The 23,700-nt window shown below is 42.5% G+C and overlaps 1 protein-coding gene across 1 annotated transcript in view; it reads right to left on the minus strand.

The window, feature by feature from the left end:
* Nucleotides 1–23,700, minus strand: part of DNAH11 (dynein axonemal heavy chain 11) — a 2,866,633-nt gene that overhangs the window by 1,889,363 nt on the left and 953,570 nt on the right. The window contains exons 26-27 of the mRNA XM_069211469.1: nucleotides 16,254–16,478; nucleotides 5,968–6,059 (exon numbers count right to left, since the gene is read on the minus strand). Of these exons, the coding sequence (XP_069067570.1) occupies nucleotides 5,968–6,059; nucleotides 16,254–16,478 (317 nt within the window). The remainder of the gene's footprint in view (nucleotides 1–5,967; nucleotides 6,060–16,253; nucleotides 16,479–23,700) is intronic.

The raw sequence follows: 23,700 nt of genomic DNA on the forward strand, positions 1-23,700 counted from the left end.
CTAGCAATAGCCACATTTGCAGTGTTGTTTTATTTTCTCTATCTAATTGTTCTTTCACCTAAGAAAGCATTGATTTCCTGGCAGGACATTCATTTCACTTTCTGTTTTCCTTAAGGCTGCAGTCAGATATTGTTGCCGTCAAAAATGGCAAAATTGGCACTCTGGGCCTCCAACACTCACTGAAACACATATGTTCTTACCTGGGGACCCTTTCATAGAATGTCAACTATTTTATTATAAAAACACTCCTTTGTCCCCTACATGTTAGAGGGAGATTTCAGCCAGATGACCACGACTGCATGCTGATTGCCTTGCTACAGCTGCTTGCTCAGACTGACGAACCCCTAGCCTACATGGGGACGGTGTCTCTCTAGACTACAGGCATCCTTACTCAAGTATGAGGGATGATGCCTTCCCAGGGGTGAAACCCGAAGGGTGGATTAGGACTTATTGTGCTGTGCTCTAACATAGCTTAGGTAGGAGAACTAATTATTACTCCTAGTAACGGTATGGCAGGGCTGTTTTTGTGTTTCACTCTCCTTGTCATAAACTTGCTTTTATAGTGTCTTATCATCCTAGTTATTGCAATACATGCCATTTTATCTAAGATGCAGTTACTTCAATAAATTCTTATTGAACTATATTCCGCCTGTTTGTCTTTGCCTGTGTGAGACTAATGTAACTGAGAGAAAAGGGGTGAGATCTGACTGACCACAATCCCCCTTCGGAGTTTTCCTTGTCATATGCCTGGTTGCCACAATCATCCCTGTCTTGGGTAGAGATGAGGCTCTGCTAGTTATCTTGAAAACCTGATTAGGCCAACAGGCATCACATGGTGTGGAATTGTACTTAGTACCCCACAATCTATGCAATCCTACTGCACAAAATCCAGTAGCCTCATCAGGATAATGAGAACCTGTGTGACAGCAGAGAGGTAGCCATTAAGAGTCCCCAGAGCAGAGGCTTAACATTTCTCTCCCCAATGCTGAAAGACCTTGTGCTACCTCCCGATGGAGATGCAATTCATGATCTGATAAACATCTTCAGCTGAGCTTATCTGGCTTCGCGTTTAGGGAGCTCACAAGGTGTTGAACCACCAGGATATGCCCTGACGTTCCAGCCATATCCAGAGATGCCGGGCCAGTTGACAAAGGGTCCAGGATCCTAGCCTGGCCCGTTTCTTGCAGTGCCACATGGTAGTGGTGTTGTCCGTGAATACCTGCACTAGCCTTCCCTTGATGGAGGTTAGAAAGACTTTCAATGCCAGCTGGATCGCTTAGAGGTGTAACAGGTTAATGTGGAGTCCAGATTCTGCAGGAGACTAGGGTCTTCTGATTTCTACCCCTCCCAGATGACTGCCCCATCCCTGGACTGATGCATCTGTCACTATTGTGACTTCTGGTTGGGGAAGGGAGAGGTTTCTGCTGCTGACCCAATCATGGTTGCTTAGCCACCACTGCAGGTCATTTGCAGTTCCCTCTGAGATCTGGACCATGTCAGAGAGATTTCTCTAAAGCTGTGCCCATTAGAACTTCAGGTCCCACTGCAGAGCCCACATATGCCACCAGGCATGCGTCGCCAGCAGGATCAGGAGGCCAAGAGTCCTAGTAGCCTTAGAGTGTGTCATACTGAAATCCAGGACAGAGGCTGAAACATCTATATGGTCTGAATGTCCTGGACTTGCCATTTGGAAGGATCTATCCAAAACTGCACTATATCTACAACAGCTCCAATAAAAGGATGAGTCATGAGAGGGAGTCAAGTGTGACTTCGTCATGTCGATAGTAAACCCCAGCAAATGTAGAAGGTCCGTTGTAGCCTGGCGGTAGATGGCGACTGTCTGGGGTGACCCTGTCTTCAACAGACAGTCTTTGAGGTAGGGCAAGACTGACACCCCTGATCTCCACAGATGATCTGCAACCACTGACATCACCTTGGTGAACACATGATGGGCGCTGGTAAGGCAAAAGGGAAGTGCAGTGAACTGAAAATGCTTCTGACCTACCGTGAACCACAGATAACATCTGTGGGCAGGCAGAATAGGGATGTGAAAATATGCATTCTGCAAGTCCAATTCTAACATCCAGTCTTTCAGGCCCAGGGCAGAGAGGATCTGAGCCAACATGAGCATTTTGAACTTCTCTTTTTTTTTAGGAAGTAGTTGTCCTTTTTCGGCACCGGAAAGTATCAGGAATAGCAACCACAACCTATTTCTGGCATCAGCACCCTCTCTGCGATTCCCTTGGCCAAGAGAGTTGTGAATTCCTATAGCAGAAGGGATAGATGATCCTCCATCAGCCTGCCATATGATAGGGGCATGAGAGGACGGGTGGCCGTGAAGGGGAGGGAGTAGCCCCCTAATGATCTGCAAAACCCACCTCTCTGATGTTATGGACTGCCAGTGGGAAGCAAGTGATGACAAATCCTGCTGCCCACTGGCTACCCATTAAAGTAGGAGGGCAGATTTGAGGTTTGGGAGATTGCAGCTGTTGGGGGGCTGATGGACAGACCTGACTGCTGGCTACCCAATCCACAAGAAATGTGGGTACTGCGCCTATGGCCATGCAAAGGCTGGGGAGCATGCATGTTCCAGCAGCTGGAGGAGTATTGGAGTATAGCCACGAAAGGAGAGAAAGGTGTATTGTGGATGGCATGGGGCATAGAATGGCCCAAGGACCTGGCCATAGCCCGACTGTCCTTGAAGCACTCCAGCACTGAGTCCACCTTGTCTCCAAAGAGATGGGAGCCATCAAAGGGCATTACCATCAGACATGATTGGACATCCCCTGAAAGTGGTCCTCAACAGGGCTCAAGGTCACCTTCTATGAAACCACTCTGCCTAGTGTTGGTCATGTCAAGTCTAGAAGGTATAGTTAACTTTGCTGCATCTCTCCCATTGGCAACAGCCAGAGAGGTCAAGGCCCAGGACTCCTCCGGGACTGTTGGCAGCACCTGCGCAACCTTGTCCCACAGAGCATGGGAATAGTGACCCAAAAGGCCTGCTGTGTTCACTTCCCACAATGCCTGGCTGGGGGAAGAAAACATTTTCTTCTCCAAGGTGTCCAGACACTTGGGTTCCCTTTCTTGGGACATTGTAGGGGATGCACCAGGATTTACATCTGAACTAGATGCCTGGACCACCAAGCTTTCTGGGATAATGTGTTGATTGAGGATATCTCTATCCCTTGGAATGGGGTGGTGGCAACAGGCAATCGTCTTGTTCATAGGAACCTAAGTGCTGGGTTTGGACCATGTCCACAGAAAGATATCCGTGAGGGCTTTGTTGAACGGGAGTAGTGGTTCTGAGGGGGGAGAATCCCAGTTCTGGCACCTCTGATAATTCATTAGTCTTAACTGTCACAGAGGGCAGCTGAAAGTTGAGGACTTCAGCCACCCTCTGTACTATCACTGCAAGTAACGCTCTCTCCTCTGTAGCCACAGTAGGGGAGAAAGTGTGCTAGTGTCTGGAGAAGTGTCCAGTTCCCTGGCCTGACCCAGTTCCTCACACCATTCCATGTTGGTCTCAACATAAGGCTGGTATTCCTCAAGGTCCAGTGACACCTCATTCCTCCCAGAGTCCATAAGAAGAGGATTCAGTCTCTGGCCTGGAAGACATGGCTTGAGAGTGCACCGGATACAGCTCTATGTCGGAGTCAGGGGATCAGAATGGGGATTGCACCGTGGGTGGTGCAGAGAGCATTCGCATCGGGCCGGCACCAGAGGTGGTACAACCAGTGGCAGTCCAGATCCAGGAAAGGGTCCTTGGGTTCCAAATAGCACTAGTGAGGAACAAGAAGGAGCCGCTGCTGAGCGCTTGTGCATGAAAGGCGCACAGTAGGGGTTGGGCCACCCAAATATGAGGGACATGGCTTCATAAAATTCTTTATGTTGTACAGAAGTCACTCTGGCTCACGGAAAGTGGGGGAGGAGCAGAGTAAGCCCAGGCATAGGCTCTACCACGGAGCCAGGCCTTGAATGTGGACTCTCCGTCATCTTGTCTCCCAACAGATAAGAAGTCGAAGACCTCTTTGATTTACCCAAATAGCCAGACGACTTGGAGTGTGTCAACAATCTCAGACTCTCTGACAGCTGCCATGACATTCCTTGCAACCGGGACCTCGAATATTGCAGCACTGCACGTCGGGCTGCCGTGAGCTTGAGGGATCATCGCTCAAGGCATTCGGATTCATGATGAAGCAGTCAGAGCATGACTTGGGATTGTGGTTGCGCTACAGTCACCAATATCGGTCGATGACAAGCACAGCAGGGCTTGAAGCTGGCCTTCTTTGATGACATCCCTGCCACAGCAGGAGGCAAACTTAAAAAATAACTCAAAATATCAAAAACGTTCAGTCAAAAAGTGACTGACAGGGTTGGTCTTCCTCAGATCTGCACTGGCTGGCACAGAAAGAAAAGAACTGACCCCAAAATATTCCTTTTGCTTCACCTTTTCAGTAGATATAAGTGTTTGAACTGTGGACATTTATTTACACCTTGTTGTGGCCAAAAAGACAGCACAGAAATTGGAATATCACTGTCCCTATACTTATGCTGGACTATAAACGCTGTCCACATGCAGGCATTTAATTAGGCACTTTATTAGGCAAAACTCAAAATGCTCTCTGTATCAATACTAAGAAATGATGTTCAGCATCATTTGTGAACTTACTTCTCTTCGTTTGATGTTGACTTATACTATCGAATTCTTACTATGCTCAGCCCGATTTTTTTTATAGAAAGTCTCTTGCATTCAGGCATTAATTAAATCATTCACATACTCATTTTTCTTCATGTAGTGTTGTTCCCAGCACCTCTACTAATAAAGACATTGTCAGCACTGTGTGTCATGGGTGTGTCACTTGACCACACTTGCAGTTGTCCTGTGTCTCCAAACCCGAGATTCCCAGGTCAGAAACCATTACAGCGAGTTTTACCAGGTTTACATCTGAACCAGATAAAACAGTGCGGTTCCTAGCGTAGGCGCCACCAGATCACAGACAAAAAACCTTGAAGATATAGAGGGACAGCTCGGAATTCTCCAACAGGCAAACTACAACCTTGCATACAGACACCCTCCTCACCTGCTGTCCCCATCTCCAACAAGCACTGCCACTGACATTTACCCCCTGCTTGTAGCAGATAATACATTTCAGTGACTAGTATCAGGAATCAAGGAAAATACATGGATTTTCACTCAGTACTTAGAGGTCTTCATAGTTACTCCCCATTCCAAAGACTCTTTCTCATAATTGCTGGACTTAGGTGAGGGGATACTAGTGGGAACCAGAGACTCCGGGTCCCTTATTAGTTGCCTGTAGTATACAGGGATCTCCTCTCTGCTCCTCTTCACCGTCCCTTTCCCAATCTAGGCCTTATTCAGAACTAGCTCCCTTATCAGCCATCTAGCTGAGGTGGGAAGATATGCATACACAGGCCCGTTTGTGCTCTAACGTTGTGAGCTCTCAAGTTTTTCACTTCTATATTTGAGTAAATCTTCCAGTCCAATACACGTTTTGATGCATTCTGGAACTTGTGATTTGTTGGTCTCTTATGGAAATCAGAAACTACAAGTTTGGGAACGAAAATAAAAAAACTGAACTCGTTAAGCTACTCATGGACCTGTGAGCCTGAGAGCTCTGAACAAAAGGAACAAGGGTTTGGCCTGAGATCACAATAAGGACTGTTGTTTACCTTGTCTTAATCGATCAACAGATACAGTGGCAAAGAGTAAGGTAGACAGCAGTAACAATATCTTAACACCAGTGAGGTAGAGAAAGGTGTGAGAAAATGTACAAGATACACTACCAGAAACTATGATGTTAACAAGGTAGGAAAGCAAGTTAAAACATTAGGGGATTGCTACTGCTAATTGAAAACCACTACCACTTAGATCAAATATGATTTCAGTTCATGCAAGAAAATAGCTTTAAATTTAAACAACTATTTGCATATTGCACAATGTCTTACCTGCGTTGGAGAGCTTCAAGCTTTTCAAACAGTCCAAGCCTATTTGTGGCTTCTAAAACATTTTTTGTTTTTGCCGTTTCAAACATCAATTCCTGCATGAGAATGTAATAGTTATTACATGAAAATGAATGGTTCTTTGACTAAAGGTTTACTAAAGTGAAGAAATCTGTGATATAAAATAAGCTACAGAAACAAATATTTTCCTAAGTGTAAAATTAAAACAAAAAACTGATAGGGCTATACAAAATATTGATAACAATGGTAAAAATTATAATACAAAATGACTTTTTTACTTTGAATTTATTAAGGAAAGATGAAAAGCTAAGTTAAATGTCTACAATGTTCACTACTAGAAAACGTCAGATTCCCTGTTTAGATTGGAGCACAGATTTTTTTAAATTAATTTGGCATGATTATTCCATCATGCTCTACTGAACTGAGCATCTGGGCCTGTATTATGTATCAGTGTTCTGTTAATGTTTCCACCACTAGGCACCTTTAAACAGTATGCCAGGCACAAACATGAACAGTGCGTGTGGTGAATGCGCTGCCTTCATCGCAGTTGCAAACACGGAGCTGCAGAGGGAACAGTGCATTCAGTGATGTATGGAGCAGCTATTTTAATCAACTGCTTTATTTTTCACTGCACAGGTGGCGCCCTCCTTCAGGAGGGTGCAGTGAGGGACTGTCCCTTCCAGGGATCTATCCTTAGGGGATCACACAGACAGTGCGATCTTTTTGTGGCACACTTTCAATGAGTCTCCTGACAGCATTTTTTGCCTTTGCACCCACATCCACAATATACATCACATAGAAACCACAATGGTTCCAGGAGGTAATATTCATATATAACATAAACTATCTAAAAGAAAGAATGAAGCTACAAGAGGTGTCCAACACAGAATTTTGAAAGTAGGTAAGATTATTATTAAATAGTGATTATTTTCACAGCACAATATACAAACAAATAATTGTGGTTCAACATATTACACTAAACAAATATGTAAAGACAATGTACAGTGTAGACAAAAAACACATTCAAAGGGTCTCAAAATCAATTAAATGGTTCACAAATGACGAAACTTATTGCAGCCAATGTTTTATCTCCAATGTGCCAATGATGCATAAATGGCGTTTCAACCCCTGCAATTTAATGGGTCATCATCAGGACAAACAAATTTGGAGCACCAGAACAAAGATCTGAAAAAAATATAATGACAATGAAGGCACCGTATAGATATGAAAAGATTACAGATTAATCTAAATTAAGGAAGTATATAGCCAAAGGCCGAGTACTTACATTGCTGGCCACAAAGGAAAACATCCTACTTTCCCCAGAACTTCTCAAACAAATTATCTGGTCCCTAAGTCAAAAAATGACAGACACTATATTTCATCCTTATTTCCATCAAAAACACTGATTGCAATACTGAAACCGTGAAATTAACACCATAACTAAAACCACAAAATGCAGTGGTATAGAACTGCATTATACCACCAGCAAACAAGGAACACCTCATTCCCAGTAAAATCACAAGGTGGTTTAAAAGAAATAAATAGGCAAAACATTGTGTAGAAAATGTCACATACATGTAGCTTTTCATCCATTTGAAAATAGGAGAGAACTGGGTCTGAAGACCAAAACCCTAAGGTCTCTTCAAAACTCGTTATAAAAAGAGAATGAAAAGATAATCAGCCCTCTTCAAGACCACCATTTGCCGAAGACAACGCCGAGCAATTAGGGTCTTTGGTCACCAGCACCAAAATCACACAAAGTTGGAAAATCAATATTTCCTAAACAAAACAGTCACAAAGATCATTAAGCGAGAGAAATCAAATTAACTGGCTGTGTCACAATACCTTAAAAGACGTAAAGAGAAACAATAAACACAATGTAAAAGTCTCACAAGGGAGGAAGATTTGGCTCTCCTGAAACCACCACCATGGAAATCACAGTCAGCGTCAGAGCCATGTAGGTGCAGAGCCAACACCCAGTTGGTGTTTATAATTGCACTAATACCCAAAGAAGTAAAAAGCAAACTAACCAGTGAGGAGGCCCTGAAGGATCCTGCTAGCTTAGAACTTTAACATATATTTGTTGAACTCGAATGCTAACCTCTATCAAACTCTGTCACAAGGAGAGTACCAATCTCTGTCAAGATGCATCAAAAGCAACAGAAAAAGGCGACCAAGATCAAGGTAAATACTCAGACCTATAGCTCAAATAAATCTAAAATATGTCTCCTGTCATGGCATTCAGACGTCCAGTTGGCAGTGCTTAATTTGTAGAAAAAGATAAAATAAGAAATAAATAAATGCCAGGGCCCTCATTAGGAGGCCATTGCAGCTTGCAGAATTATTGCCCCATACAGTATCAACACAACCACTAACATCACACTTCTAAAAGTGTGACAATTCAGATTATTCTAGTCCCCAAAGCTATAAAAAGAGCTTGGGCTGCAGATATTAGTCATCTTTCATATATGTTGAATTATTAACAGCTGTTGTGCTCTTTTTTAATTCAGACAAACAGCACCACCATGTGACATACTGACTTAAATGCCAGTTGACAATTAAGTGACGGTGCCAAGCAGCGGACATCATCAACTCCAATTAAGCACTGTTGGTAGTTCAGCCTCGAACTGGAGTGTGAGACACAGTCTGGCATTGTTGGAATGATAATGATGCAAGTAACGGGGACAGGAGAGTTTTACACAATGAAGTGCCATGATGCCTGCACTGTTACAAATACTGAGATGGTGATCATTAACATTGCTTTATAAGATCTGTGTGAACATGCAAGCTTCTGCCTCCAGAAATTCTAGACTACCAGCTTTCATTGCAGGTGTCATGTGTAATGGATTCACAAAGTTCAAATTCCAGAAGAAGAATATTTGATGCACCACAAAATGAGTTTTTCTCCTGAAGAATTAAATGGAATGGCTGTCAGAAAAAGAGTTGAGAATTCCTGTTGTTTTTGGTCTATACAGTCATCATAGATTTCACACTCCTACCAATAAATATAAAATGTGCCAAGCATACGTGGCACTGCTGATATGGACCCCATGAGACTATGTATAGGGTCGACATTGTCACTGACAAAAAAAAAATATATCACCCTTAACAGCTATTATAGACCTGGGGTGGTCCTTGCATATACAAAGTATAGAAAGTGAAGATGTTAACAGAAGAGAAAAACAGGTAAACACATGAGGGACATAGACTGAACCACGAGGTTAGTCCTACTACAGACTTTGAAAATACATAAGAGACCATTAGAATTTTGCTACAGGCCTCAACATTATTGACCTGTAAGATTTGTAGATGTTTCTGAACGATTGTTCATATATTTTTGCCCACTCCATGACCACCCTCATTGCTTTTAATACAACCTTCATGCTTAGTACGCCAGTGCTCAGAACCTCGGTACTACTGTTTTTGTTAAGCGTCTCAGACCAATATTCCCTTAAATTGTCTGAATTCATGTTAGGTTGTATGACGCATTTACAGTGGACAGTTGCTGCAGCTCCTATGCAGGTCTGAAAAAAACCTCTTTAATAACCTTTTAGTATTTGGCAGGCGTTGAGTAAATCTGATCAATATGGAATCAGAACTTTGAAGGCTACTTGTAAGTGAAACTTTCCACCTATGAGATGGCAAATTAAATATGTACTACTGCTCTTTCAAACCCTAGCATTCTACGACTAAACCTATACACGAATGTGTACATTTAAAATTAAGGCTCAATTAGAGTATTTAATATAACTGCAGGCACCGCCTTGGGGTAACCACATGACTGACCCTTTATGACGGGCCATTTCTGGCCAACAACAGAGCCATGACAAAGGCTTTGTTCCACTGGATCGCTAACAAACATTCAGCAATTTCCAAGTAATAAATTGATTTTCACATGCAAATGTATATTCATGCATGGCTTCCATATGTTCTAAATGGTGTTGCTGTTAAATAAATATACATTTGGCACAGAGTGTCGGTGAAAATAGTAATAAATTCGCACCATCGAACAGTGATATGCACATTGTTTCACCTTCCAACAAAACAAGGCCTGTCGCCATTCTATTGGCGGATTTAATATTCGGTTGCTACCTACTTGTGCAAATCATCTTCCACACCTCCTTCATTCGGCTATTGTGAGTTATACCCCGATGCCTTAGTTAAACAACCCTTGCTGTGGTAGGCGTAAATGCAACTAGGCCAACTGCCCCAAAACTGAAGAATTAACATCAACTGTGAATGGTTGAGCACAATTTTAAGCATCAGGTAGCAAAGATATGGGTTTGTGCGCTGCTTTCCTCACGTTGGTTTCCTGTGGATAAATGTTATTTTGACGGGCAGCAATATGCCAAAGGGCAGCAATATGCCAAAGGACGGCATAGGTTTCACAAATGTCAAATCCAATAAGTAAGCGTCTAAGATGTTTCCTCACTTAAATCTAAGCAAAACTGTAAGGTAAGATGGAACATATGTTAGACAATTGCTTAGAAAGAAGAAGGAAAACAATTTTAAAAATTCAAATGCTAGATTTAGAACTCAGCTCTAACTGCACATTATAAAGTTAGGAGCAGCTGTTAACTCTGTAAATCTGAAAAGTAAGATGTTTTCCTACTTGTAACCAAGAAGTTAAAATAGATTTATGTTGGACTTGACCCTCTCTGCAGGGTAAACTCCAATCTCTTTACCTTTAACCTGTTTTCATTGGCTTTTAGGGCTCTGTGCACTTTATCAATACTAATGCTAATGTGCTTGTGCTTTCCCCTCTACCCACAAAATGTACAATTGGCTTACACCTGATTTCTACATTTTAATTTACATGAAAGTTCCTCTAGTATGGTATCACATTTCCTCAGAGCCTGTAAATTAACTGCTACTACTGAGCAGTAGTAGTCATTGTGCGACCTACTAAAAGTCGTCTTTTAAAACATGTCTCTGGCATTCCACTGCAGCCTGTATTGCAGTTTTACATATTTTTCACAGATCGAGGCCCGACCCTCTCCTTCCTGCTTGGTAATGCATTTTATGTAGTTATTGTTTTTGTTTGAAAATACGGGACACTCCTTAGGGGTTAGGCCAGCTCCTCCTCATTACCGTATGAAGAAATCATATTTTGAGTGTCAGTTTTAAAGGATTTTTATATATTCTTTTGAGACCCTAGAGGGTGAGATAATTAAATTGTTTTCTATTTAGATTAGATCTGAGGTTTCTCCGAAAATCACAACAAAATATTCACCAGGTCCTTCATTGACTAAATGATTGAGATTTTAATTGGTGTAGTTTTGGCAGTACTCGTTTGCGCATATAGCTTTGTGCCAGTGGCGGCCGGCAGCTTTATGAGGGAGGGGGGGCGGGCGGGATACACACACACACACACACACACACACACACACACTCATTCTTTCACACACAGGCATGCACCCACATCCATTAACAACACTCATAACACTCAAACAAGCACGTGTGCACCAAACATTCAATTTTAAACATCACACACATACACACACACACACACACACACACACACACACACTTACCTTCAGCCTTCTGGTCCCAGGAGGGTTGGGACTGCTGCCTTCCCTCATTGGCTGACCTTAGGTCATGAGGGAAGGCAGCAGTCCCAGCCTCGTCACAGAGTGGGATGGGTTCAGTGAGACTGCTGACCCCACCCCACTCTGTGACGAAGTGTCACTGATTAACACTCGCCCTGGGCACTTTAGGGCTTAAACTGAAGCGCCCAGGGAGTGTGTCAATTGGTCACGCTTTCCATGTCACCGAGGGGATGTCCTTGAGGAACCTTTGCTGAGCAGAGGAGGTCACGCCCATAGGACCTGTGACCTCCTCAGCCCAGCAAAGTTCAGCTCAGGCAGCCAGGAGTGTGCGCAAATCGAGCATGTCTGCTCCTGGCTTCCTGAGCTGAACATGGAGAGTATCTGTCAGGCTGACCGTTGCTCAGCCTGACAGACACTCTTCATGAGGGGCAAAAGGTGAAGGGGGCGTGGCCCCTCCGCCCTAAATGATGGGCCGCCACTGATTTGTGCTTATTCATAATCAATCAAAGTTGTGTTTTCATTTGGAACACTTTGTGATGGTCAAATTTTCATGTGATAGTGATCAGAACATTTATTGCACTCAATGATATGTGCTTAGAGGAGTAGCCAAAATATCTGTGTTCAGAAAGAAATTCCAAAATGTGTTTCGCACTTTTGAAACCTGTCACGCTGGGGCTTTCTCATGGCTGGAAAGCAATATAAGTTTGTTAACCATACTTAGATATGTCAATAAAAGTCCTTATATGTGTACTTAACCAAATTTTTTCATGTAGTACCATGTGACCTATTCCCTCTAGGTTAAAGCAGATAGTAATGTGATGATATTCGACAAGATGAGCTTAATGGGACAGTTTTTATTATTCTGAGTTTTTTGAGGAAATCTATTAGAGTACAGGGCTCGAAAACTGGCATGCTTTTAAAATGAGATTGTATTAGTATATCAATGCCTTTTTTTTTTTTTTTTTTTTTTTTTTTTTTTTTAAATCGATTGAGTCGATACCCTGCGTGGACATTTCTGTTTGTAATCCTAGTGTACTCCTGTCAAGTACAATCTGATACATTTTAATAACACAGAGAAAAGTTGAGTTAAAGTATTACTGTTACAAGTTGGGGCAAGCTATCATTCATAAAAATCCAAGTAAAATTCAAATATGTATAGTCAGCATTCCCAGCCTAAACGTAGCGCTCTGTTGGGAGGTAGTATCAGATTGAGACAAACATTTTGTAAGTGTTAATCGGTATTGGTGACAATAAAGCCTTGTATCATTATGTTTTTATATGATTTAGCAAGTTCACGGAGCACAGGTCTCAACCTCACCAATAATGGTTTAATGGCCCTAAAAAAACAGTTTCTGGGGTCTATTTGGATATCAGTTCCTGCTGTTCTAGTAGTATCCATGCTTTTTGTGTGTTCTAAACAGGTGCCATATTTATATTAATGTCCTTAGGGGTAGTCCTACCTTAGTTTCATGGCGAGTGCCATAGTAAAACGGTAAAATAGTAATCGATCTTTCATTGTGTTTGCTGCTTTATTCATGTTTTTGGTTAATAAATGGGCCATTTTGTCTGCATAGCTGAAGCAGAGCTTAAATTAAGGTGATGCCAAGTTTGGAAGAGGCACCAAGAGTTACTGTATGAAGTTATCCAAGTGGTATTGTTAACCCCCTTTGTTTCTTATTGTGTTGTTGGTTTGCTTAAAATGCTACCTTATGGGTGCCATCTTAGTAGAACACTCGGTCGGCAATATCGCCATACTCATTTTGTATTGGCTTATCCATTTTATTTATTATGGTAAACTCTAATTAGAATTGGACAAAGAATAATTTGAGGTGTGGTACAGTTGTGATGCTATTAGTCTCATTATATCTGGTATATCTCATACGTTTTCATAGTATCGATTCTCAAATGGCAGTTATAATGTGATTGTTCAAATTAGTAGAGTTAGAGGATAGGTGTAGGAAATCCGAAACATTTTTGTTTTTATTAAAAATATCTGTCTGGCACTAAGATTCCAAGATTATCATTTGATAGTGTAAATCTGTCTTTGCGATATTCATTCTTTTTTGTTACCATTCTTATTTAGCAAATTTATTATGAATTTCGTTGATACCAAATTAGGAGTAGACACCTAAACATTTTTTGTTAAGGTACCCATGCGGTATCATTAATTCCTTTTGACTCTGCACTACTTGTGTTTTTAGTGGTTCTTTTTGCATTTAGTGTGTTCCCTGCGGGTGCCCTCTTGGTAGTAGTCTATGTGGGCAGTGTTCCTGTATTTACTAATTTTTTATTCATATATCCAAATTGTACAACAGGGAACCCTGATTATAATTGAATGAATATTATTTTGATATGAGGCGACGCTAATCATTTAAGCATTTTTACATATCAAATTTCTTAAGGTATTCTGGGAAACATCTCAACAGCAATAGTGTGATCTTCTATTGATATAGAGCCTTGTGCTAATCTTGTTGTACGGAAAAGGATTTGATATTAGTAATTGTTATGCTTGTTAGTTCTAGGTGATGAGTGCCCTCTATTTAAACCACTATTTAGTGTTACATTGGACAGATGTTGGTATAGACAGTTAAATAACAAATAACAATGTTACAGACCCATTGTATTAATTACAGTTCAAATATCTATACATATTCTATACACAGTAATGATAACCTATGATAATGACTTGCAAAGTAAGTATCCACAATTTTATGGCTCATCTTGCCTGTAACCAGACAATTATGTGAGCATCACACATTGGGACTTAGGAGTACATATTTTGTTTGGGCAGATACAGCGTGCATCCAAACCGCTGTGGCTATTTTGCCTATTTATCCATCTGCCTCAGCTTGAACTTTCAGGGGCACACACAACATTGTTATGCTGTATAATCGTAGACAACTACATTTCTGATGTTTTTCTCTGGTGGCAGCAGCACAGATAAGAGGAGGGGAGTCATTGACTTACATGGATTTTTAGGTCTGACTTGATAGTTCAATTGTCACCTGATCTTTGTAGCCTATATCAATATTCTTCTACAGTTGTTTGCTTCCACACAAATACACATCCACTGCCATGCAATTTACGTGTAGTGCCTCACATTACAATACATCATTCCTTTAAACCAGATCTTTCGGCACTGCATAGAAGCCACTCCTAAAGTAGGCCCTAGACAGCCGATGGAACAGGGTGCATTGTATTTAAAAATGAGGGCATAAGATTTTAAGGTCTGCATGTCCAGGTAGTGAAAAATCCCTAAATCAATTTTTCACTACTGTAAGGACTACAGTAGTGGATTACCATATTACATTCAATAACTATTTAGTTTATATTAGAAGCTGGTTGAAATGTCAGGTTTGGGCTCAAATTAATTGTAGTTTAAAATCTCTAAATGAAATATCTGATTATCAGATTTTAGATTACAGTTTTGAAAATGGCTGTTTTAGAACATTTGACTTTCCCTGCCCTAAACTTTGATTCCTTCTGTGAGTTTCCAGTTACCTATTCTTGTAATTTGTTCCCACACCAAGACTGCATATTGGACTCAGGCAGCGAACAATGGGACCTGGGTGTAGATAGGAGAGGGCCATCTTTCCAGGATGTCAAGGGCAGAGTCGTTCCCTGCCCCACTTACATTTCAAAGGTCTGCCACTAGCACACTCCCAAAGGTACCCAACACTAGTATCTTGTCCACTAGACTGCTTGGAGCCATGACAGAAGAAGAAAAGGGCGGGAAGGAACTTTACAGAACCAGGTGTGGGGTGGATTAGAAGTTTCCTCCATATTAAAGGGTGGAACCAAGTAAAAATATTCGACCTCCTGAGCCACTTATCGGTACACCTCTGGACATTGCAGAAGGAGGACTGCCTTGAGCACCTAAGGACTGCCTTGATGCTTGAGGCCTGCATTGTTCCCAAGAGGACTGTCCAGCGGCTTGAGGCCTGCCTTGTTCTTCAGAGGACTGCCCTGATCTCTGAGAAGGAAGTATGCCCCTGCTCTGTCCATCCCAGGCTAACCTAAGTGACACAGAGGATCGGTTAACTGACCTCCTGTTCTAAGTTACAGAGACATAACAAGCTTCAGAGGCCCTCCTGCAACTGCCCAGCCAATCTGCAGAATATGGCACTGCAAATAGACCTACTTAGGCCCTGCTGGCCTCAGCTGGAGTGAGTTCCTGCTTTCCAAGAGCTGTCTTTCCAGGTCGTGGTTCATTGGTTGGCATCAGTAGAGCTCCTCCTGTGAAATCCTGAAAATTTGAACTTTGCACACCAGACTTTAAGAACATAACTTTTTCAGTGGGAATAATCTGGTCTCTCTATCTGGCCCTCAGTCCATATTGGTCAACCTGAAAACATGACTTTGTACCTGTCCAGTGCAGCCACATACCCACAGTTATGCTTTCTGCTTTTTAGCACTATTTTACTTAAATCTTTAAAACTGTATACCTGTGGTTCTTCTGATTGAGCTCTAAGGACAGGGCTTGGACTGTTACTTGAGAAGGATTTTCATCGCCTTCACGTCAATAACCCAATTGCTTCCAGCTTAGAATCCATTTTTTGTGCAAGTAACAGTTTTAAAATAACATTTTATTCTAAACCGGTATCAACAGCATGTACATTACTCTTGGTCCCTCTGCGAAATAGAAAATTCAAACTGAACTGGTGCCTTCAGATTGATTTAGCCTTCCCATCCAAAATGAACATCAAATGTTGTTTTGCCTACCATAAAGTCCGCATTAATTTCATCAAATCTTTTAGAGTCATCAGTGAGCTGGCCTCTAATGTCATCGGATCCAATAAAGATGCTTTCTAGATGTGACCAAGTGCGCTGTACTTCTATCCAAATGAAAATTACAGCATCTGCTACACTTAGCCTTCTTTGCCAAGCTGAGACTTCTTCAATGAAATATTGTACATATTTGCTTTGTTGAATTGTTTGCAGCTGAACCTTAAAGGCAAAAAGATGAGAAATATCTATTATACGTTCTAACTAAAAATGTGATACCTTAATAACATTGGAATAGATTTGAATACATACTGTATTACTCTTTTATTCAAGATTTGTGAAATCTTTTCAGCATAAACTCTGTAAAACATCTTTATTGATTCCTTTCACATTCCAGTTTGATAATTGGGGGCAAACAATTTAGCTTAACACTTCACTATCATGGCACAACAGCAAGCAATGGAACATTATTCTGTATGAGGGTTACTTCCACACAAGACTAATGAGATTTGAAATAATTTTTTATCAACAAGTTACTTACCTTTGATGACAATATGGTAGACTATGGGCTTCATTACAAGTTTGAAGGTCCTGGCACCACCAGACCCGCGGTGGCAGTCGGACCTCTGTGGCAGTGGCGTTCCGACCTCCACATTAAGAAATTGGTGGGCAGACACTCCAACCTACTGCCATCCCCACGAGGATCCTGTATCCTGACAGGCTGATGGCAGTGCTGATTGTACTTAGCCAGGGCGGTGCTAAACCCAGCACCCGCCCTGCTGATTGCAACCTTGATCTCTGCCAGCCTATTCATGGAAGTTCCACTGCCATGAAAAGGCTGGCGAAGAACAGGTGCTGCTGCACTGCCCATGTCCCTGGCCTGGGCAGCACAGCGGTCCCCCTGCCCAGCACCCTTGAAATGCGCACTGTCTGCTTTGCATTTCAAGGGTGCTGGTGCCCCCTGCCTGCTGCAGCATTGCCACCAGCTCTATTATGAGCCAGCAGCAATGCTTCTGCACCTTTCCCACTGGGCTGACCTGTGGAAGCCTTGGTTTCCGCCAGTTAGCTCAGTGGGAATGTTGTAACGGGCCCGACGGGGAGTTCGCCAGCACTGCGGCGACTTCCTTGTCAGGAGTTTGGCAGACGGATGTTTCTGTCTGCCAAACTCGTAATCAGCGCCTATATCTAGCCGCAGATTCCTTATCTTAGAATTATCATTAATCTGACACCTGGAGATAATTCTAAGGTGTGCAATCTGCAGCTAGAAATCTATCAGATAGACATTGTTTATCATTTATTATGGAAACAAAATACATAGTTTTGTTAATGTTGAAGGAATTCTTCAGTGACGTTAAAAGGTGGAAAGATTTGCATTAAGGTTTCAGGAAACCCCCTCTGTAAATGGTTTATGACACTTATTAGATAGAGCACCATCACTTGTGGAAGGTGGAAAAAGTGATGAGAAGAAGAGACTTTCTAAGGCTAAATATGTATGATTGTGTATGACTGTGGTATTAGGTAGTTTGAGCAATACATATGTGATGCTAACTGCATCATTTTTCAACCAAGATTTTTGTATTTTATGAAGACGTCTGCAACTAATTTAAGTCTCTGCATTGATTGTTTGCTGTTATGATCATAAGGTAAAATCATAGGTGGAAAATTGATCCATATTTGCTGATTTAGCACAGAACTTTGAACAATGTATTGCGTTGTTCACATCATGTCAAGTCAATTTGTATATTGCACTAGTCACCCTAACTGGTGATTAGTGCACTATACAAATAGACCGGCCTCCCAAGGTGAAGTTACTCGAACATCCAGGTCTTCAGCTTTTTGCGCAACTCAAGTAGCGATGAGGAGGCTTGGATGTGCTGTGGGTAGTCGTTCCAGGCTTTGAGGAGATGTGAGAGAAGGAAATCCCTACAGTTCTGTTTTAATTGATGTGGGTTACATGTCCTAATGAGAGTCTGGCTGATGGGAAATGTCTTGAGGGGTTATGGAAGTGTGTGCTGCTATTAAGGAAGGTGAGCCCTATGCTGTGTAGCGCTTTGTGTGTGTGTAAGTAGTTTGAATGGAGGGCGTTTGTGTATGGGGAGCCAGTTCTCTAAGGTGTGGAGAGATATGGGTGTGGTAAAGTAGGTTGAGGATGTGCCTTGCTGCAGTATTTTGGTGCCTGTTCAGGAGCTGTTTGGGGATTTCCACATAGCGTGTATTGCTGTAAGCAAGTCTACTGTTTATCAGGGCCTGTGTGATGGTTTTCCTGGTGTTCCCTGTTAGCCACTTGAAGATTTTTCATACCAGCTTCAGAGTGTGGAAGCGGGGGAGGTCACTGCATTTACCTAGGTTGACATGTTGAGCTTGTCATCAAAAATGATTTCTAGGTTTCTAGCATAGGTGGTGGAGGTTGGTGTGGGTCCAAAGTCAGCTGGTTGATTCCCATGCAAAGGTCTTCCTTTCAAAGATCACTACTTCAGTCTTGTTTGTGTTGAGTTTATGCAGTTGGACCTCATCGAGGTGGAGAGTCATACAGGTTATGAAGTTAATTTCTGTTCGGAGTCTTGCCCGTCAGGAAGACGTTAGTTGAGTGTCATCTACGTAGGAAAGAAAGTTGATGCTGTGCGGTTTGATGAGGTCTGCCAGTGGGGTCATGATGTTAAATATGGTTGGGCTGAGAGATGATCCTTGAGGGATTCCACAGATGAGGCTCTTGGCTTTCAATGTGTAGGATAGTGTGGTGTTTGTGTTCTTCCTGTAAGGAAGGAGCAGAGCCAATTGAAGGCAGATCATTGGATGCCCACTTCATGCAGTCTTCTGAACAGGGTGGCTTTAGAGACTGTGTCAAAAGTTGTTGAGAGATCAAGCAAAAAGAGGGCCACTCTTTCTCCTCAGTTGAGAATCATCCTGATGTTGTTTGTTGTCGCAATGTCGGTGCTGTGGTTGGGTCTGAAGCCTGATTCCATAGTGTGTAGGAATTGGTGTATGTCAAGGTGGTGAGTTACTTGTTCATGGTTTTCTCCATTAACTTGGTTGTGTAGGAAAGAAGGGAGACTGGGTGGTAATTTGCTAGCTTGGTGGCTCTGCTGAAAATTTCTTTAGTAGTATGTTCACTGCTGCATTTTCCCAGGTCTCCGGGAATGTTGCAATGATGACGGAGATGTCCATGATGAAGGTGAGTACTTTTCTGATTAAGGAGGCTCCCTTTTTATAGATGTGGTGGGGGAGGGGGCTGTTGGGGCCTCAGAGTGCATGCTTCTCATAATGTTGGTTGCCTCTTCTATTGTGACGTTTTTCCTTTCCATCAGGGTGATACCAGGGTTTTCAGTTGGTAGGCTAATGGCAAGGTTAGTGGGGCCCAGTTGAGGGTCAAAATTGTTATAGATGATATTGATTTTGTTGCTGAAGATCTCTGATAGGCTGTTGCATACATCTCGCAAAGGGATAATGTTTGTGGTAGATGCTGGTGTGGTGAAATCCTTGATGATTGCAAAGATCTGTTTGTGGCTATTCGAGCTGCTTTCATGTGCTCTGAGAAAACCTACTTTTGGGTTCTCTGATCTTCTAGTGGTAGCACCTCAGTGCATCTTTGAAGGTATCCTTGCCTGTTTCTTTGTGATTAGCTATACATCTTCGCTCCAGTTGATTGCAGTATTGTTTGGTTGGCTGGAGTTAATTGGTGTACCAGGTTGCCGGCTTCCATGTTCTCTTTTGGTTTTTGTGTTTGATGAGTGTCAGGGAGTCAGCACATTCTGTGATCCATTTACCGAGTTTTTTGATGTTGCACTTTAGGTTACCAGTGGGTCTAGCTGGCTCATGAGCAGGGTGTGAGACAAATTTGATTCCTCAATGCTGCTCCAGCTGTGTTTGGCCAGGCTGGTTGTGGTTAGTTTCATTTGGTGAGTGACGTTGGTAAGTGGACAATGCATAGTCAATCCAGGTGAGAAGAGATGTTGTGGTGATTTGGTTAAAGGTGGTGAAATGGGGTCAAAGATGTGTTTGAAAGAGTCTGAGTTAGTTCAAGGTTTCTAATGTTTGTGGAGTACAATGAAGCTGGGGTCTTCTAGTAGCATGTATGCTTTTGAATCTATAGTGAGAGCAGTAACAAATTCTTCAATGTTTTTGGTGAAACTAGCTCTTGGTTCAGGGTTCCATTCAGGGTGAAGGATGTTGAGATTTGCAGTTTGAAGTGTAGTGGCTCTTTGTAGGGGGATTATGTTCCAGTGACTTCGGTGCAGATGATGATTTATTGCAATTCTTCCTCCTTGTTTGTGTTGGTGATCCCGTTGAGGAGTCGTGTATCCTGCTGGGACGGCTTTGGCAATGTCAGGTGCTGCCTCTGTGGTCAGCCATATTTCCATAATGAAGAGGCTGTTTGGTGTGCCATTGTCCAGGATGCCCCAGATTTCCATGGTGTGTTTGCTGTGTGAACCGGAGTTAAGGAGCATGCATGATAGTTTGTCATGGGGTAAGTGGTTACTAATAGTGGAGGGGGTTGTGTTGTGTATGAGTTGTGTGTGTGTGTGTGTGCATGTGTGTGAGGGGGTGGTTCTGGCATGGTGGGTGTGTTCTTTTACTTGCAGCCAACAGTAGGTGCAAGTGAAAGCTCCCTCTGTGTGGGAGCTACTGTGGGAAAGGTGTTCAGTTGAGTGCTCCTTGAGTACCACTGGTAGGCATTTGGACCAGCGTTCATAAAGCTGGGCATAGTCCAGGTGCAGATAAGCTTCTCTTTGGTACTCCAGCAGAGCGTGCCCTTAAGTAGGTCATGCCAGGGGAGAAGCACTGGTGACTGAGAGTGGGGCTTAGCAGGAGCGTTGGAAGGGGCAGGAGGTGCAAGACAGGTAAGGATTAAGGAGGAAAGAGGTTGCAGAGAAGGTGAGAGAAGTAAAAAGAAGCATGGGAAGAGGCACCAAAAAGATGGCAAAAAGTCTGAGAAAGGCACAGAAAGCAGAAAAGCAAAGAACAAACAGTGAACAAGCAAAAAGTAAAAGGAGACAAAAGCAGAATATAACAAAGATGAGCAAGCATCAGAGGCAAAAAGAGCTGATCATTAAAGGTAAAAAAAGAGCAAAAAGGCAAGAAGCAGAAAGACAAAAGTGTGAAAAGGCGAAAGCGCAAACAGTGAGGGTCGAAAAGTGCAAAGAGTGGGTTTAAAAAGAGCAAAAAGCAAGAAGAGTAAAGATCAAACAGTGAAAGAAAAAGAGTGCAAAAATGATAGAGGAATAAGCAGAAAGTGAAAGAAGAGTGAGCAAAAGGAGAAAGGCACAGAAGGCTGAAAGAAGCAGATCAACAGAAGAGGTGAGAAGAACATGAGGCAGCTGTAGTGGGTGCCTTGAGGCACAGGAAGTAGGTGCGCGAAGGCCTAAACTAGTCAGAGAACCAGTCCAGGTAAGTCAGGAGGACAAATCCTAGACACCTGCTTGGAGTGTACATTATGTAAGTTGTCTGTGTGAGGAAAACAACGATTGATGTTGGAAACTGTGAATCATGCAAGAATTCTTGTAAGTCTTATGACATGCTTGATGTTGGAAAGTTTGTATGGTGAGGTGAAAGCTCAGGTCAAGGCAGAATGTCAACATGGAAATTTCCTATATAAATTTTGCAACATAACTATTGCACCTCTCTCAACCTTGACCTTTCAGGGAATTCCATATTTTTTTTTCTAAACATACAGTTTTAATAATAGTCCAGAACGTCCTCAGGTGGCCCATTCTCATTATGAAAAGTATACTGGAACTTTTGTCAGTTGTGGAATTGTCCTGTTTGCTTCAGCCTGCTCCAGCATGCAGTTTATCACTGTGAAAAAGGTGGCAAAAAAGAGGCATGGGGTAGCTGACAGCTGGCTTGTTTGCAATTGTAAATAGGTAACATGTGTAGTACCAGCTGTCTTGACCCTTACTATTGGCTAAGGAGAAATGGTATTACTCACACCTGCAACCCGTTTCTTGGTTGTTGGATGGTGTGCATGTAGACATCTGATGGTGTCTGATGAGGTTGGGTGTTTTTAGAGCTCTGCAAGTATGTGTATGTATATGTTTTTTCTATAGCATGAACATAGCCAAAAAGCAGCGCAGCTCCACACAAGGTCAAAGACAAGCATAAAGTCAATTAGTGATAGGAGAGGCAACTGGTTTGTGGGTGATCAATGAATTATTATGTAATGCTCTTTAAAAAGGGATGTCTTGAACTCTATTCTAAATTGCAGCAGAGTGGTCCTGATGTATACAGGAGTGTTCAAGATCCTAGGAGCTGAGATGAAAAAGGCCTGCTACCTTGTTATTTCATTTTTTTACACTTAGTCTGTGGTTTAAAGATGTCCTGGCTGTGAGTGTGCTGAGAGCAACCAGGGATGGTGAGCTCTGCAAGATAAGCAGAGGTGCTGGTCATGATAGCTTTGTAAATGATGCAGTTAGTATGGAAGATGATGTAGGCCAACGAGCAGAGCAAACGAGTTTCATCGGGGGTGATATGTTCATATTTCTTAGGCACTGGATGAGACATGCTGTTACATGTAAGATGCCCTTAGGGAGAGGCCAGCGTGGAATCTCAGATCCAAGTCAACTGGCAGGGGCTTGAAGCCATCAAGGTTCATGTCATTGATCCAGTGTTTATATTTGCGCTTTCAAACAGCAGGAATTCTATCTTGGTTACATGCTGCACGTTCAGAACTGCATAATGTGCAGGCAGTGCTTCAGGCATTGCATGGCTGAAGCAGATGAGGCTTTCATGTAGAATTAGGTATCATCAGCACATTAAGGAATCCTGATGCTGTTATCTGTGAGCACAGTACCAGCTGCTCCATGTAGAAGTTGAGGATCACAGGGCACAGTGAGGAACCCTGGGGTACTCCAAAAGTGACTGAGATCTTTTGGGACCTGGAGGTGCGGGTAGCAACTGGAAAGTTACAAGGGGATTCAGTGAAGGACCTTGCGGGTGAATCCCATTCGAGGCTGCACGTGTGTATGAGGGTGAGATGGTTGAATGCCTCAAAAGCAGCTGTGAGGTCCAGCAATACCAGGAAGCCGTAGTTATCTTCATCTGTGGTCAGGAGGACATTATCTACAAAGTATACAGAAGTGGTCTCTATGTAGCTGCATGTTCTGAAGCCAGACTGGTAGTCATGAATGAGAGGATTATCATTATTGTGATCTTGGAGTTGTAAATAGAATGCTTTTTCAATGATCTTGCCAATGAATTGTAGGTGAAAGATGGGGTGGTATTTGGCGAGGTCATCAGGATCCATAGGAAGTTCCTTTAATAGTGGGAGGATCTGTCCTGACATGGGAACTTTTGGGGGAAAAAAGCTTCAGTGAGGGAGGTCTTGAGTGACAATGGTGAACAGGAGTGAGAGTGTATATAGAGAGAGCAGCTCTCATGTTGGTTGTGTGTGTGCTTGTCCGATGGAATTTTCTGTCATTCTGGCCGTGGCTTAAGTTTAGATAAGTAG

The sequence above is a fragment of the Pleurodeles waltl genome, chromosome 10, assembly GCF_031143425.1.
Source record: "Pleurodeles waltl isolate 20211129_DDA chromosome 10, aPleWal1.hap1.20221129, whole genome shotgun sequence".
NCBI classification, from domain to species: Eukaryota; Metazoa; Chordata; class Amphibia; order Caudata; family Salamandridae; genus Pleurodeles; species Pleurodeles waltl.